The following is a 15,061-nucleotide window of genomic DNA, read 5'->3' as shown; positions in this document are numbered from 1 at the left end:
TACGTCTCACGATATGTGGTGATTTTCCTGAAGTCCTGGCTCCCGGAGTCCTGGGATTATGTGAAAATCTCAGCTTCCATTTAAAAAAAAGTAAGTTTCTAGCCCTTTTGTGGATGCAGAGAAACGCTTGAAAATCTGACCTGAGCCTGACCTAAACATTCAGGCACCAGAGAGAAAAGAACCCAAATGTATTATTTTTTTTAAAACATCTTTGATATTTTAGCCAATCCCCTAATTTTTTGAGGGCAGACTCGGGATTTTTGAGTGTCTGGGATTGGCAGTCCCGGCTTTACAACAAGGGGCTCATGGATAAATGTGATTTTAAAAGAAAACTCTGGCGTGATCGAAGACATTTTAGTCACTTTACATCATCGCAAAGAAGTTGAAATCACTAAAACAAAGCACTCAGGATGAGTAAATAAGTGCTGGTTTGTATTATTAATTGATTTAAAAAATAAATACATGAGAAATAGTGATCTATCAAACAGGCAGCAACTGGCCTATCTCCTGGGTAGATGAGGAATGAAAGAATTCAGGGCCAATTAGGAGGCGAGGGGGTGTCACAGTTCTTGTACATGATATGCTGCTTTTTAAATATTTTGGGTGAAAAAAATTGGTTTTTCTTTTGTAAATTTGCCTGTTAACAACTGTCCAACTCCGGTTTCTAATAGCGGCCAAAGGGAGCGGAATGTTCTCAACCCCCATCCGCTTCCCGACACTGCGGCTCCTAGGATGGGCCACGACTGGGGCTCCAGGAATTCTCCCAGGCAGCCCAGCCTTGGCCAGGTCACTGGAATGCACCCGGCATTTCAAATGCCTGCTGGATTGTTTGATTCCATTCAGCTGGCGGGTCCGAATGTTGCCCAGGTGCTGTGACCCTTCACCCAGTGCGTTGTGTGAGGAGTGGACGTGGAGAAAGAGGGCTGGGGTTCAGGAGGACCCTGGTTTAGGGGTGGCACTGGGGTCCTGGCATGCAAACTCCAGGCTGCTGGCTCGCTCACTGTACAGCCCTAGCATGTATCCCTGGCCTCTCAGCACACTCGGTAAAGATCTCTCTCCTCCAGCCCCTGGCGAAACACAGTGGGCAGGGCATGGAGCCAGATGGGTATGCTCAGACACGGAAGCAGCCCTCCCACATGCCCCTTTGTGCCGATTATCCTTCTTCCTTCAGGAGGAACATCTGGAGAGGGTTGCTGGCTGTTAGTCCTGTGTGAGCAGCCTCCCCGGGCGCACTGAATCCGAATTCCCTCCGCGACAGACACCAGTTTGCTATGGCTGAGATACCGTTCCCCTGAACCAGACCGTCTGCTTTTCAGTCCCAGAGCCTGCATGCCAACTGCTCATTCCGACCTATATACGGGTCACTAAAGCTCCTGCTTTGGACACAAACGTGAGCGTGCGTTCAGCACTGGGGGTCGGATGTGAATCAATGCAGATGAAGCCATAGCAGAGCATTGCCTCTCGTGGCAAGGGAATGAAAGCCAGGTTAAACTGCTCCGGAGCCACGTATCTGACCCTTGCAGACGAACATCCCACATAAATGCTGACAGAGGCGCACTGGGATTGGCTCTTTCTCCTTTTATGGTGATTTTGACATCTCGCGCTACATTTCTGGCCCCAGGCCAGTGAGATTCTAGATGAGATCGCAGCACGCCAGCCTCTCGGCGAGCTAGCCATCTTTCCTGCGGCTCTGGCCAGATGTCCCCTGATGAACTTCTGTAAAGATCTCTGCAGCCACCCATGTGCTTGTCTGGACTTGCTGCAGGCAGGCCAGGCCAGAGTCTTGACAGAGCTTAGCAGCAACCAGGGTGGGAGCGGGAATCCCCCTTTGTTCTCAGTCAGAGACCCCGGGTGCCCACACTTCTGACAACCAGTCGCTCTAGGTAGGTGCCAACTGAGCTTTTGGGGCAGTTGGTGGCAGAATGTGGGGGCCGGGCCCTTCTGAAAACCTGGCCCAGGAACTCCCTGTTTAGCAGCCAGATGCCGGGACCACGTTCCCATACAGACATCCTTCTGCGGTAACAGAGGCCGTGCCGTGCTGCCCGAGAGCCGGCAGGCTTTGGCATTGCCCTTTGCGTGTGTCAGAGAGCGGGACGTGGGCAGCCGTGCCTAGTGGTCGGAGCAGGAGTCAGGAGCCAGGCCTTGGGGCAGAGGCCAGCTGCCAGAGCCGAGGGTCAGAGTGAGGCAGGCTGCGTCCAAGGCAGGGACAGGAGCAATCGCAGCCATGGGCAAATGCTTTGAGCAGCCACCGAACTGGTGCTGCTGCCGTTGCCGGGTTTAAGAGCCGGTTTGCTGACTCTTCCCATCGGTCAGGCGTTGCAGCTAATCAGGCCCCCTGCTAAGGCCAGCCGAGCTTGTTGGGCTGTCCAGGGACTGGCTCGGCTACAGGCCCTGATCCGTGACAGGCCAAGATAGCCTGGCTCCCTCGTTTACAGAGCACAGAGGAATTCGGGCCTGGGGGGCCCAGTTGCTGCCCGTTTCTCACATCTCATGGATTTTGCAGTGTTTTAAAATGCTGCTCGTGATCTTGCAGCTCCAGCTTTCAGGCCAAGCCGCAGTTGCTGGTGCCGTACCGTCTGACGGTCACCAGAGGGCACGCTGGGGAACCTGAACATGTGGCTTTGGGGTGCAGTTTTCCATTGCCCCAAGCAGACACTGCTGCTTCCCCGGCCTGCTCTCCATGCTGCAGGGCCTGGGGGAAGAAGTGCTGGCAACTTGGCATCTTCTCACTAGTCTTGTGCCAGGGGGCATATTCATAAAGCCCCAGCTCCTGGAGTCATGTGAGTACATTAGATTCTTAGCTTCCATTTAAAAATAGTACGTTTCTGGCCCTCCTGGTGATGGATCAAAGCAGGAGAACTGAGGCTCCAGCACCAGATGGCTAAAACCCCAGAACTTCCCTGACTGTTTCCTAAAATCCCCTGGCGCTGGGAGGCCTGAATTTGCACACATGGGGTTGGTGTTGCTGGGGATAAGCTGCGAACACAGAAGCTGGGGCATCTGGCCACCATCCCCACGGACAAGGAAAAGGAGTTTCCCAGGGATCTATCTTCCCGCTGGCACAGCTGCCCTCTCCTCCCCACTGCCACTCAGGTCCCAGGCAGGGCCCAGCAGCAGGGGAGAAAAGCCCTCATTGGCTCCTGGAGGGCGTGGGACAATTTGTTTAATTGGAGACGTCAACAGTTGCTAGACAATTTTGTATCTATTTGCTTCCTTGGCATGAATAGACTGGTATTGACAAGAAGGCGAATAGCCTTGCTGTGTGATTTTATTGCAAGTCTTGTGATTTTGGGTGCATCTCTCAAACCCCAGAGAATCTCAACTTTCATTTCAGAGAAAAATTTCTGCCAGGCCCTGTGAGAAAAGCTTGAAAACGCAACTCAGGTGCTGCTTCCTAAACACTCAGAAGCCAGAAAGCAGCTACAAAGAATCAACATTTGTTATTTTTTAAAATCTCATGATTGGCTTAACAATCTCGTGATTTTAGGGCCCGACGCCTGATTTTAAATGTTTGGGCCTTGCTGTGCTGCAGTCGGTGTTTTTACGCAGCCTCTGTGTGCACGTTATTTACGGCTACATTTGTAGATTAGCAGGATAGAAAGGGACGTCCGACACAAGGTGTAATATTCCCGAAAGGAGTCATTTCAACTCCTTCAGACTCCTAAACACAGACTGCACTTGCTTGCAACTTCAAAGGGAACCAAATCTGTACCCTGAGCCTAAGTGGGGCAAATTCGTTTGATAAACAGGGGAATAACAATAAAGAATTTTAAACTCTGCTTTAACTGAAAATCTCAACTGCCCAGAAATGATGGTGTGTCTAATGAGGCCTCCCCAATTATTCTGGAACGACTGAACCCTTGTGTAAGTGATGTCAGGCTAGACGGCCAGAAATGTTTTCTGTACCGGTTAGTTTTGTTTTTCTTGATTTCCTGGAACAAACTGAACGTCTTGTTGCATTTTATTGAAGCCATTAATCTTCTGTCCCAATACGCTGGGTAGTTATCCGGAAAGGAAGGAATAAGAAATGAAAATAAGCTTGCAACAAAGATAAAATTCAAATGAATTTCATTGCCGACTCTCAACCCACACACTCTACTTTGGAACTCTTCCTTCTTAAAGGGGCTGCCAACGCTCACTCGAACGGTTCCTGTACGGCTGCCCAAAGCTGCTGCATTCCTTGCCCAAATCCTTTCTGTGTGGGCATGGGCCAGCCCAGCCCTGCCCCGGGATGGCATCCCCGCTCTCCGGCTCCCGCTGCAAAGACGACACAAAGCAGGGGTCTCTTTGGAAGGGAAGTAACAGAGTTAGGTGATGAGGTTACGTGGATGCTTGTATCAATAGCCAGCGGAGTTGGTAGCTATAGTGAAAAAGCCAGCGGCCTGGTGTCTAGAACCACGTTTCTCCCCTCTTGGGAGCTGCCAGTTATCAGACCTGCTGCTGTCATCCAACCCTGGGCATGCGGGTCGGGCTGCACTCGACCCCAGTGCGCGTACCCATGGAGCTGGGGCTGGATCCAGAGGAAAGGCCTAGGAAGGGCCCAGTTCTTCCCCCCATCAGAGAAAGATGCTGCTCACAGTGAGGGAGGGTGGCAGCATCTGGCCTTGACATCCGAGGCAGGAGCGTAGCCCACACCAGTCAGGAAAGCCTCGATTCTCTGTCCTGCTGCGGTGCTGGGGCTCCAAGCCATGGCTCCATCGCCGTCACTCCCACACTGAGAATGGCCTAGCTCACGCTCCCCATAAGGCCCCTTTACACTGGCAGAAAGGGGCCCTAAACCAGCTGAATCTGTCTGCCAAGGAATTCCCTTGGTATTAGGGGCTTCCCTGGCAAAGGCTGCCCTAGCCTGCTTCAGGTACGAAAGGCCAGAGATAGGGGAGGTGCCGAGTGGCTACACACCTCTGGCCCAGTGATGATTCCCGAAGAGGCTGGGTGTCCCGTGTTTGTGGCATCTATGAGGGAGATTAATAAGAGTGGGACTGTTCAGCTTGGAAAGGAGACGACTGAGGGGGGGATATGATGGAGGTCTATAAAATCATGACTCGTGTGGAGATAGTAAATAAGGAAGGGTTATTTACTCCTTCTCGTAACACAAGAACTAGGGGCCACCAAATGAAATTAATAAGCAGCAGATTTAAAACAAACAAAAGGAAGTATTTTTTTCACGCACCGTCAACTTGTGGAATTCTTTGCCAGAGGATGTTGTGAAGGCCAAGACCATAACAGGGTTCAAAAAGGAACTAGATAAGTTCATGGAGGATAGGTCCATCAATGGCTATTAGCCAGGATGGGCAGGGATGGTGTCTCTAGTCTCTGTTTGCCAGAAGCTGGGAATGGGTGACAGGGGATGGATCACTTGATGATTACCTGTTCTGACATTGGCTGCTGTCGGAAGACAGGACACTGGGCTAGACGGACCTTTGATCTAACCCAGTATGGCCGTTCTTATCCCATTGCTAGGCTCTGTATCGGTTATTCTGTCACCCATTCAATGCACAGCGTGAGACAAATTGTAGCATCAGTACCTTGGGCTGGGGGGTTTAGGCCTAAATGACCTTGTTATAAAGCATCAGGAGAAATCTCTGAGCGGAGCCGACGTCCCCGAGTTAGGTTATTAATGACAGAGCTAGCTTACATATTACAGAGCCGAAGGACAGGGGGAAGTGCTGCGGGCTCTGGCTGGCAGTACAATTGTAATTAAAAGGGGAAGGGATCGTCGGGGGTCAGTAACTCTGGCTGCTGATTGCGGGGAAGATCTGGGTCTAATATTAACTGGAGTCTCTCTTGTTTGTGTGCTGCAAGTTGAAACCATTCTACATCAAAGGACGGAGGAGCATGCGGGTCCAGCCTTGCCAATGAGGACTCATAGGGCGTGAGGTGAAGCCAGCATTCCTGAGCAGCAGTAATGTCAGGGGGACAAAGGACTCAGTCTTACTCCTTTGACTTAGTTCCTGGTGACTTCATTTTGGGGTCACCGAGGTAGGAGTGATTAAACAAGGAATCCAGCGAGGCCTGTCTGTGCAAGGAATGAGTTTCCCTCAGTGATAGGTTCCAGGGTATGGATGCTTCCCCACCGCACTGGAGATAATTTCACAAGACAACAAATCTGCTCAAGGCCCCGCAGGAAGTGCTGCAGCGGGCGAGTGGGGACCTGGGTGTTCACCCCGGACCTGGCTGAGATCATAGGTGAAGCGCAGTAAGTGGCTCCACCTTGTCACCTGAAGACGTCCCTTCAAAATCCAATATTGGCCCTGGGCATCCTGGATGGGATCTGGACCCCAGCGATATCGCTGGCAAAGCTCCCATTGGCTTCCGAGGGGGCAGGATTCCCCCCATGGCTTGTCCACACTAGATGTGATGTTTCCATTCTGCACACAGCCAAGGCTTCAGAACTTGTGGTTGCTCCTAGGGGTATTTCAGGGTGACGGCTTGGACTCCTAAAGCAATCAGTTGGATACCGTAAAAGCCAACATCAGCTTAACCCTGCCCTTCCCCCCTTGCTTCTCCCCACCCTGCTCATTCCCCATGCCCTTTAATGCTCACTGCTCACTCCGTCATGCCCGCTAGTTTCTGTCGTGAATAAGTTAGTGCGTCCCCCTTCCTCGTGACTGCTGCTGGTCACCCGTGGCCATGCTCTGCTCTTTCCCGCTGCTGGCGCACTGTCTGGGAGAGTCTGCACGGAGACTTGGGGTGTGGTAAACTGCCTGCTACACACTAAGCGTCCGGGTGGACCCTGCTAGCGCGTGCTAACAGTGCGGTGGTGCACATGGTGGTACTCGCATTCCAAGCAGCAGTAGATCTGTGCACGCCAGGGAACTGTGAGTACGTGGCAGCAGGCTCCACGCGGACAGGGTGTGTGTGGCAGGCTGGAGGTGCTGAAGATGCACACCTGGACTTGCCGTGCACCAAGTCTCCGTGTGGACAAGCCCAAAGTCAGTGTCTTGGGTGTGAAGCAGCGTGGGCAACCTTAACTTGGGCATTTCCTGGCTCAAACTGTGCAACTGGAGGTCGAGAGGTTCAAAAATAAGAGCCTAACTTGGAAGTCAGTGGCCCGACTGTGAAAAGAACTGAGCAACCAGCAGTTCCCACTGGCTTCAGTGGGAGCTCAGCATGGCTGGAAGGGAGATGACTGACGGAAAAGCAGAAGAAATGAGGTGGCATTACATAGCATACAGCGGTCGGCTAGACCATTACTGGAGTCCGGGTCCAGCTCTGGTGTCTGTCCTCTGACACAGACGGTGAAAACTTGGAGAGGGTTCTGACAAGAGCCACAAGAACGATTTGTGGGCCAGAAACCTGTATTTTACCTCATTGGAGCCGCTGGGAGCTCAGCGCTTTGAAAAGTGAGGCCACATTATTTAGGTATCTAAACAGAAACGTGGGCAACTGGTTTTGCGAATCATCCCCAAAAGTAATATATATATATAGCGAGAGAGAGAGAAGAAAAGACCTCAGTTGGCTGCTGGCACATTGCGTGTGCGCTTTTATGAAGCTTCCCGATTAAAGCAGTTTTATGACTCCGATAAAAGCCCATTAATGGACTATAAAGTGGAGAATGCCGTAAAGCAGAGGCAGAAAGATTCCCTGGGTCTGTCTGTTATGTTGGCACAGAGGGCAGCAGCCACGCTCATCTGGCCGGTGCCTGGCTTGTCTCTTCCAGGTTTCCCCACAGCCAGTGGACTTGCTCTGGGCTCTCCGGTCTTTCCTCGAAGGGCTAATAGAGCTGGGTTGTGCACTGTCATGTCTCACTTTGTCATAGCCGACAGATAGCAAATGAGCCACCCCCAGCGTTATCCCCACCGTTGACACAAGAGCTGTATGGTGTTGTGTAGCCAGACTAGGATACCCGTCACCGTTTAATAGCTGTCTGCCTGTAGGTCAGCCAGGGGTTATTTGTCACACAAACCAGGAATGCTCACACTCCAGAACTAGCCAGAGATTTTGATAGATATCAGTTATCTGCATGGGAAGAAGCAAATGTAAAGAAGAGAAATTTTCCTGACTTGGCAGTTTTATGGGCATCTGAGCACACGAGCTTGGCCGGGGGCTGGACTGACTGAGCGTTTCGCTAAAAGCAGACATTCCCTTCCTCCACCCTAGGCAGCCTTCACTCCCTGCTGACTCCCTGTGTCTCCTTGGCCCACCTCTGCTAAGGTCTGTAGGCGCCTGACTTCCACTGAAATCCGTGACAGTTAGGTGCCTTTGTGGATCCGGGCCTTCGTCTCTCTGTGCCTCAGATCCCATCTGTGCCATAGGGATAACAGGTCTGCCTTGCCTGACGGGGGTGTGAGGATAAACACATTAAATACGGCACAGTGCTCAGAGAGAAAGAGATCCCTCCCTAGCCTCTCTACCTGTCTGGCTTTCACATTGTCTGTCAGGGCACACTGACATTTGTGCCAGACGCACAGGCTTGAGAGGCTGGGATGGTTTCAGTGCCTTACCCCTGAGTTTCAGTCATCAAGGAAATACTAACCGGGATTGGGTGTTTACTGGGTGGACAAACCTGGGAGAGGCCAATCAATTTCACAGTGGTCTGGAGCTAAATTGCTGGATAAGCCGATGAGGAATGGGCACCGCTGTGCCCTTTCATATCTGGCAGTAGCAGAGAACAGAACATGCTTACCTATTCCCCTGGTTGGAAATTGATTAAAAAGCCACATGTCTTAGTTAGATAACTTGTATGTTCCTTCATCATTTCCTGTTCCCTCTTCAATTTATAGATCTGATACTGCTCAGACAGTCCACCTCGCATTCACATGTGGGGTGGAGTAAGATTTTTACTTGAGGCTGAGTTTGCTGATATTTGGCCTGCACATGAATGGAGAAGCCTGAATCTTGTTTCCACACAGAATACGCTTGCAGAGAGAGCCGCGGTTTCCTTGTGTTGAGGTCAGCTTGGCTCAGTGCTGAAACTCCCCTTCATCGGGCAATAACAGTGATCTAAAAACGTTTGCAGTACATTTCAGGCTGGATAGACCTTTCTTTGGCAAGCTGCCCTGGGTCACCCAGCTGAGATGAGCTCCGATCGTCCTCTTGTGCAGAGCAGCCACGTGTCCCTGAAAACTGGAAACTTCCCTGTTCCAGGGCATGTCCGGGGATCCTTGTTGGTTACGTGCATTTGGTCCCCTGTGTCTGTGACCCCTGCAGACTTGCTGCATGAAGGAGCCTCTGCCCAGGGCAGCCGGTGAAACTGACAACAGACTGGTGGCGTGCGTGTGCATTTCAAGGACCAGCCTACACCAGGCCGGTCACCCTCTGACACTCCTCCCCAGTCCCAGCAGCATGGCCTCTGGGGGAGTCTCCCCACCCAGTCTCACCGGCTCTCTCTTCAAACTATTCTCTGTAAGGCTGCCAGCCTCCCTGTGGAAAGTAAACACTGGGCTATTTTAAGTGCTGGCAAACATCTGGGTGAGTTTGTCACATTCCTGTTCCAGCATCCACCTTGACATGCCAGGGGCTGAGTGGTAATGCAGACGTGTGTCTCTAGGCAGATGCTTGGGCCGTGGTCTATGGGCAAGGAGGAGTAAGGACTGAAAGACCTCTTGGGAGCAACATTGTAACAGCCCACAGATTGGTATATGGACGTGTGACTCGTGGGCCAGACCCTCCGCTGGAGTAAATCAGCCTAGTGGAGCTCCGACTGATTGACATAGTTTGTGGATTTGACCTATTGACTCCAGTGGAGCTACAACTGATTTACATCAGCTGGCGATCTGGCCCATTGACTACAATAGAGCTGAGCTGGGAGACCTAAGAATAGAAGCCCCAATCTGTCCCCGAGCCAGTGGCCTACGTGCTCCCTGATGGGCGGGGAAGTCTGCTGTAATTAATTAATTAATGGAGATATCCCATCTCCTAGAACTGGAAGGGACCTTGAAGGTCATCGAGTCCAGCCCCCTGCCTTCACTAGCAGGACCAAGTACTGATTTTGCCCCAGATCCCCAAGTGGCCCCCTCAAGGATTGAACTAACAACGCTGGGTTTAGCAGGCCAATGCTCAAACCACTGAGCTATCCCTCCCCCCCCCTGTAGTATAGCCCTGTCCTGTTTGACCAGCAGAATGTAAGGACCAAAGGTTCCCCTTTAAAAGGTGGGCATCTCAAGTGCAATTCCCCCTCTTCTGACTGTCCCTCTTGGCTTTTCGATCCTTTGAGTGTGTCTTTGAGTGTCCCTGGCCTGGAGGAAAGGCACTGATAGCAAATCTCTGTGTAATGCCGCAGGGGGAGTGAGCGAATTCAGGGTTGGGGAAGCGTGGGTGTTCTGAACAAGGATTCATGTCTTTCAAACTAGCCTCAGAGAGGAGTGTTTCATGCAGACATTTGAAATATGATTTCAAGGAAGATGCGAGTGACTCCTCAGCAAGGGAGCAGATTATGATGAGATTCCCCACCCAGAGAGGAAAGAAACGCGTGGCTGAAAATGCATCTTTCCATGATTAAATGTCAGGATGTACCTTGAATTAAGGACAAGGACTGTACCGCGTTTGCCAATGGCTGGTCTACACTGGGAACTTACATCTGCATAAGTACTACACCCCTGAGAGATGTAGCTACGCCAACCCGACTCCCGGTGTAGACAGTGCTAGGGCGATGGAGAAATTCTTCCATCCTTTCGGGGCGGTGCATTACCTCTGCCGATGGGAGAACCTAGACTGAAGGGCTACAGCGTGCAGCTGCAGCGGTTTAAGTGTAGACATACCCTAACTGTCGGTCAGGCTAAGAAGAGGATTTGGCTATTATCACATACCATTGTGTGAACAAAAAGGGGGCTTTCAGGGCTTATTTACTCAATTTCACTGCCAGGGAGACCACGGGCACCTAATCTCTACAGGATGGTTATGAGGTTATAACATGATGGGATCCTGTCTACAGAAGTGATCTAGCCAGAACACTGTCAGGGCATTATTTCAGAGTAATATGATCCACCAACACAGTCCGACTTGCTGTGTTGATGGGATCTGACGACTTCCGATGGGTTCATTGGGTAGGTTCTAATTTCCTAATGAATACTGAATTCTGGAAGCAAGATTCATTCGAGCTGTCCTCATCTTTACGATGGGGCACCCTGGCTAAGGCTGTGTCCCTGCTCTCAGGCCCACCCCAAAGACCCTTTTAAACATAAACAGCGGTGCAGAAAAATCCTGGCAATGTTTTTAAAAGGAAATTGTAGTAAATCAGGACGTGCAATTTAAAGGGTCCTGCTCTATCAGAGAAGTGGGGTTTTAAAACCAGTCACATTCAAAACATTGAAACTGACCGTGATCCCTTCCACATTCTTGGAACACAAAGTGGTTTTGGTTTGCCTTTCTCAGGGCATGTCTACACTGCCTCGCAGTTTGGACTCTGGAGATGTGAATAGCAGCACGCACCAAAGTGCTGCGCTGTATCTCCCCTGTGTGGACGTGAACTAAAATTAACTTGTTCAGGGGCTAATCTTCAAAGAGTCAGCGGACATTGTTCTCAAAACAGTGGTTCTTCTTGTAGATTCTCCGGAACATCTTGTTTTGCAGGCGGTGTGGGAAGAATCTATCCTGAAATGAAAGTCTGCACTCTGTAGAGTAGCACCTCTGCAGAAGATGATTTTTAGCAGTACAGAGTTTTCAACGAATGAATCACAGTAGCTACGGTGCAACTAGCTTATGAATAGGGTCCTACCAAATTCACGGCCATGAAAAACGCATCACAGACCGTGAAATCTGGTCTCCCCCCGTGAAATCTGGTTTTTTGTATGCTTTCATCATATACTATACAGATTTCACGGGGGAGACCAGTGTTTCTCAAATTGGGGGTCCTGACCCAAAAGGGAGTTGCGGGGGGGAGGGTGTGTATCACGGTATTGCCACCGCTACTTCTGCGCTGCCTTCACAGCTGGGCGGCCCAAGAGCGGTGGCTGTTGGCCAGATGCCCAGCTCTGAAGGCAGCGCCCCGCCAGCAGCAGCACAGAAGTAAGGGTAGCAGCACCACAACCTCCCCACAACAGCTTTTTGGGTCAGGACCCCTACAGTTACAACACCCTGACATTTCAGATTTAAATAGCTGAAATCATGAAATGAACAATTTTTAAAATCCTATGACCGTGAAATTGACCAAACTAGACCATGAATTAGGTAGGGCCCTACTTATGAATGACAGCGTTTCAGAAGGGGCATCTTGCTGTTGTCCGTGTGCTCCAGTTCACATTCAGGAATTATTCTATAGCCCAGACTCTCTTCTATGCCAAGAGTTGCTTGGTGCAGGGTCCTGGCATAAGTTATAGCAGCCTAAAGGCTGTTTTCGCTTGTGGCAGCCAGCTGTGGCCCCCAAGGGACTGTACTGGAGTTACGCAGGGGCGCTCCACTCCTATGCTGGGTACCGGCGGGGGAAGTTGGCACAGGAGCCAGCTATGCCAGCATCGCATCCACTGAGAATTCCCAGATACTGGGACATTCTTAGCTGGCCAGGTGGAGCCAGATCCCAGGCAGGGTGTACCCCTGTTTTATTCCATTCCATAGAGATTCTTATACCGCCCTCACCCCTGTGGTGGCTGCGCACCCTAGGGGAAAGCCGCTGGAGCAGACGAAGAGAACCGGGGCCTTTGAAGACACCCCATGTGTAGTCTTAGGGCTTGGCAAGCTCCCTTCCACGTTCCCTGTGAGAACACTTTCCACTCTTGCTGAGTGCAGGGTGGTTAAAAGGCTGAGACTTGGGTCTGCCATATGAGCGAGTGGGTTTCTAGTCCCAGCTTGGGTAGCCCAGGAGGTCTTGCCCAGCACTGAGAGTTGTGCAGGGAGCAGGATCAGTAGCAGCAGTGAGTGTAGTAGGATTTCCAAAAGCCCGTGAGTTAGGGGCCTTAATCTGCTTAGGTGCCATTGAAAGTCCCACTCAGCAGCTGTCTGCATTCTGAGGGGCCTCAATTCCTTTGGGAATATGGCCGCTGGTCCCCAGCACAGTGTACGTCCCCGTGGCCAGTGAGCGCTGCGATGGGGTAAGCAGCTGCCTTGGAAGAGGAGGATCCAGGTTTGTGTCCTGGCTAACAGCTGCCAGGTTGTGTGTGGAATGCTAAACGGGGCCATGCCTGGGCTGTGCTGATGGGATGAATACACGGGAAATGCCATCGTGAGCCAGTTAGAGAGATTACACACCCAGCAAATACACAAAATACACAAATTGTGAAATACACAAAAGCAAGGAAATGGAAATTTAAGCCATCCAACAGTACAGACTCTCTACTGTAATACAGATAATAAACATAATAATACAAGCACACATCTTACCATGACCACAGATACCCTCCACCACAGACGCCCTGTAGCCATGACTCTGTCTCCCGTTGTCCATTCATCATGCACACCCCTTTCCCAGATTACATTACAGAGTTGTGGGCGGTTGGTGTAGTAGCTGGTTCTGCTTGGAGATGGTAGCCTGGCAAAGGGGTGTTACAGAATGGCAGTGAAGAGGTCTGATCGAAGGCTGGCATCTCTACGGGCAGAGTTAAGGGTGCAGATTTTTGTGTATTAACTTTCTAGGTTTTTTTTAATGCTTGAATTGGGGTTGGATAGGAGGGGGCTACACCTCTAGGGGAGTGGGAGAGAAGTGCAGCTGCTGGTGGAGAAGATTTTATCCACCAGCAGCTGCAGATGAAAACCTCTCCATTGTAGGATAACGTCTGAAAGAAAAGTGTAGCTCCTGATGGAGAAGGTTTTGCATGCGCCTGGCCCCAGGCAGACAATCAAGTTTGTGTGTGCCCAGCTGTGCTCAATCAGGGTTAGGTGCACAGTACATACATGTTCAGTCCTAGCATGAATAATAGTTAAAAGTGACCATCAGTCCAAATTCTGTTTTTTAAATAGCTGTTGCACAAGATCGACTCAGGACCCACCTCTCTTCAAAGTGCTGTGTGGAGAAACAATGTGTTTAAAGCAGTAGCTGTGTTGCTCAAAGATTTCCCGTTAAAATCTAGATGGAAGAACCAAACAAACTGTATAGAAAATCAAAGGACCATAAAAACGAATCTGGTGCGGAATTTAATGCCAATTGGCCATCTACTTTTAGGGGAAACCAGGAATTCATGACCCATTTCAAGCCCAATTTAGAACTCAGCCTGAAGTATGGAGTTGTCAGCCAGGAGTCTTCATAATGCTGAGGGATTTTCATGTGCTGCCAAAAACAAGCTATACCGTGTGAACCTCAGACCAGCAATGGCCATTGTCAGCCACCCGAGGCCAGCAAAAGGCACCTTCATGACCCAAGGAACAGTCCCCTGTCAAATTTCAGAGCTCTTCCAAACTGTGTGTTAAAACTCTTCAGGAAAAGGTCAAAAGAATCTTTACTAGTGCATCTCTCTCCTTTCCCACCAGGCTGTAGGAGACATCTGTGTTTACACCTGAAGCGAGCTTTAATTAGGTTCCTCATATGGATTGTCTGGATAATTTCAAAGCCTGCAGTAGATTTTGGATGCGTATCTCAATTGCATGTTTGTCTTTGTTGATTTCTAGGTCCGGACTCTCTTTGTGAGCGGCCTTCCCCTGGACATCAAACCGCGGGAGCTCTACCTGCTCTTCAGACCCTTCAAGGTACTGTTTGTCTGCTCTGCAGGAACGCTCAGAGGAGCGTATTGTTGTATCTGACACACTTCTCCACTAACATGGCCACGTCGTTATATAGCTAGTGTCAAAAGGGGGTGCAAGCGATGTGAGTAACATAGAGTGATGATGAATGGCTGAGTATAGAATGGAGAGAGGTGTCTCAAGGTGTGAGCCAGGACTCAGGAATAGATTTGGTCTTAGTTAACACACCCATTAGACAACTACCAATTGGCCAAAGGTGGGCTTATGGGATGGGGCTCAGGAGATCTGGGTTCAGTTCGAGGTCTTGCCATGCACTCTCTGTGTGCCATTGGACCAGTCGTTGGGGCCTGAAGTTCTGTGGAGCTGCAGATCCCATTGACTTGAGTTGGGGATGCTCAGCACATCTGACAATCAGCCTCATTTCCCCATCTGTAAAATGGGGGTATCATTCCCTCCGTATGTCACAGGGGTGTTGAGAGCCTAAATCCATGAATGTCTATGATGCGCTCAGATA

General features: G+C 50.6%; 1 protein-coding gene across 14 annotated transcripts in view; it reads left to right on the top strand.

Annotated features, from left to right (window-relative positions):
• RBPMS (RNA binding protein, mRNA processing factor) overlaps positions 1-15,061 on the top strand; it is a 133,918-nt gene that overhangs the window by 20,795 nt on the left and 98,062 nt on the right. For all 14 annotated transcript variants that reach the window (XR_010601684.1, XR_006175902.2, XR_006175901.2 and 11 more), the window contains exon 2: positions 14,476-14,553. Coding sequence is in view for 10 of the 14 variants with exons in the window: in XM_042856316.2 (XP_042712250.1) it covers positions 14,476-14,553 (78 nt within the window). In the remaining 4 variants the exon portion in view is untranslated. The remainder of the gene's footprint in view (positions 1-14,475; positions 14,554-15,061) is intronic.

Source organism: Chrysemys picta, chromosome 5, assembly GCF_011386835.1.
Source record: "Chrysemys picta bellii isolate R12L10 chromosome 5, ASM1138683v2, whole genome shotgun sequence".
NCBI lineage: Eukaryota > Metazoa > Chordata > Testudines > Emydidae > Chrysemys > Chrysemys picta.
The sequence above is the reverse complement of the archived record's forward strand: the minus strand, read 5'-3'. Positions and strand labels throughout refer to the sequence as shown.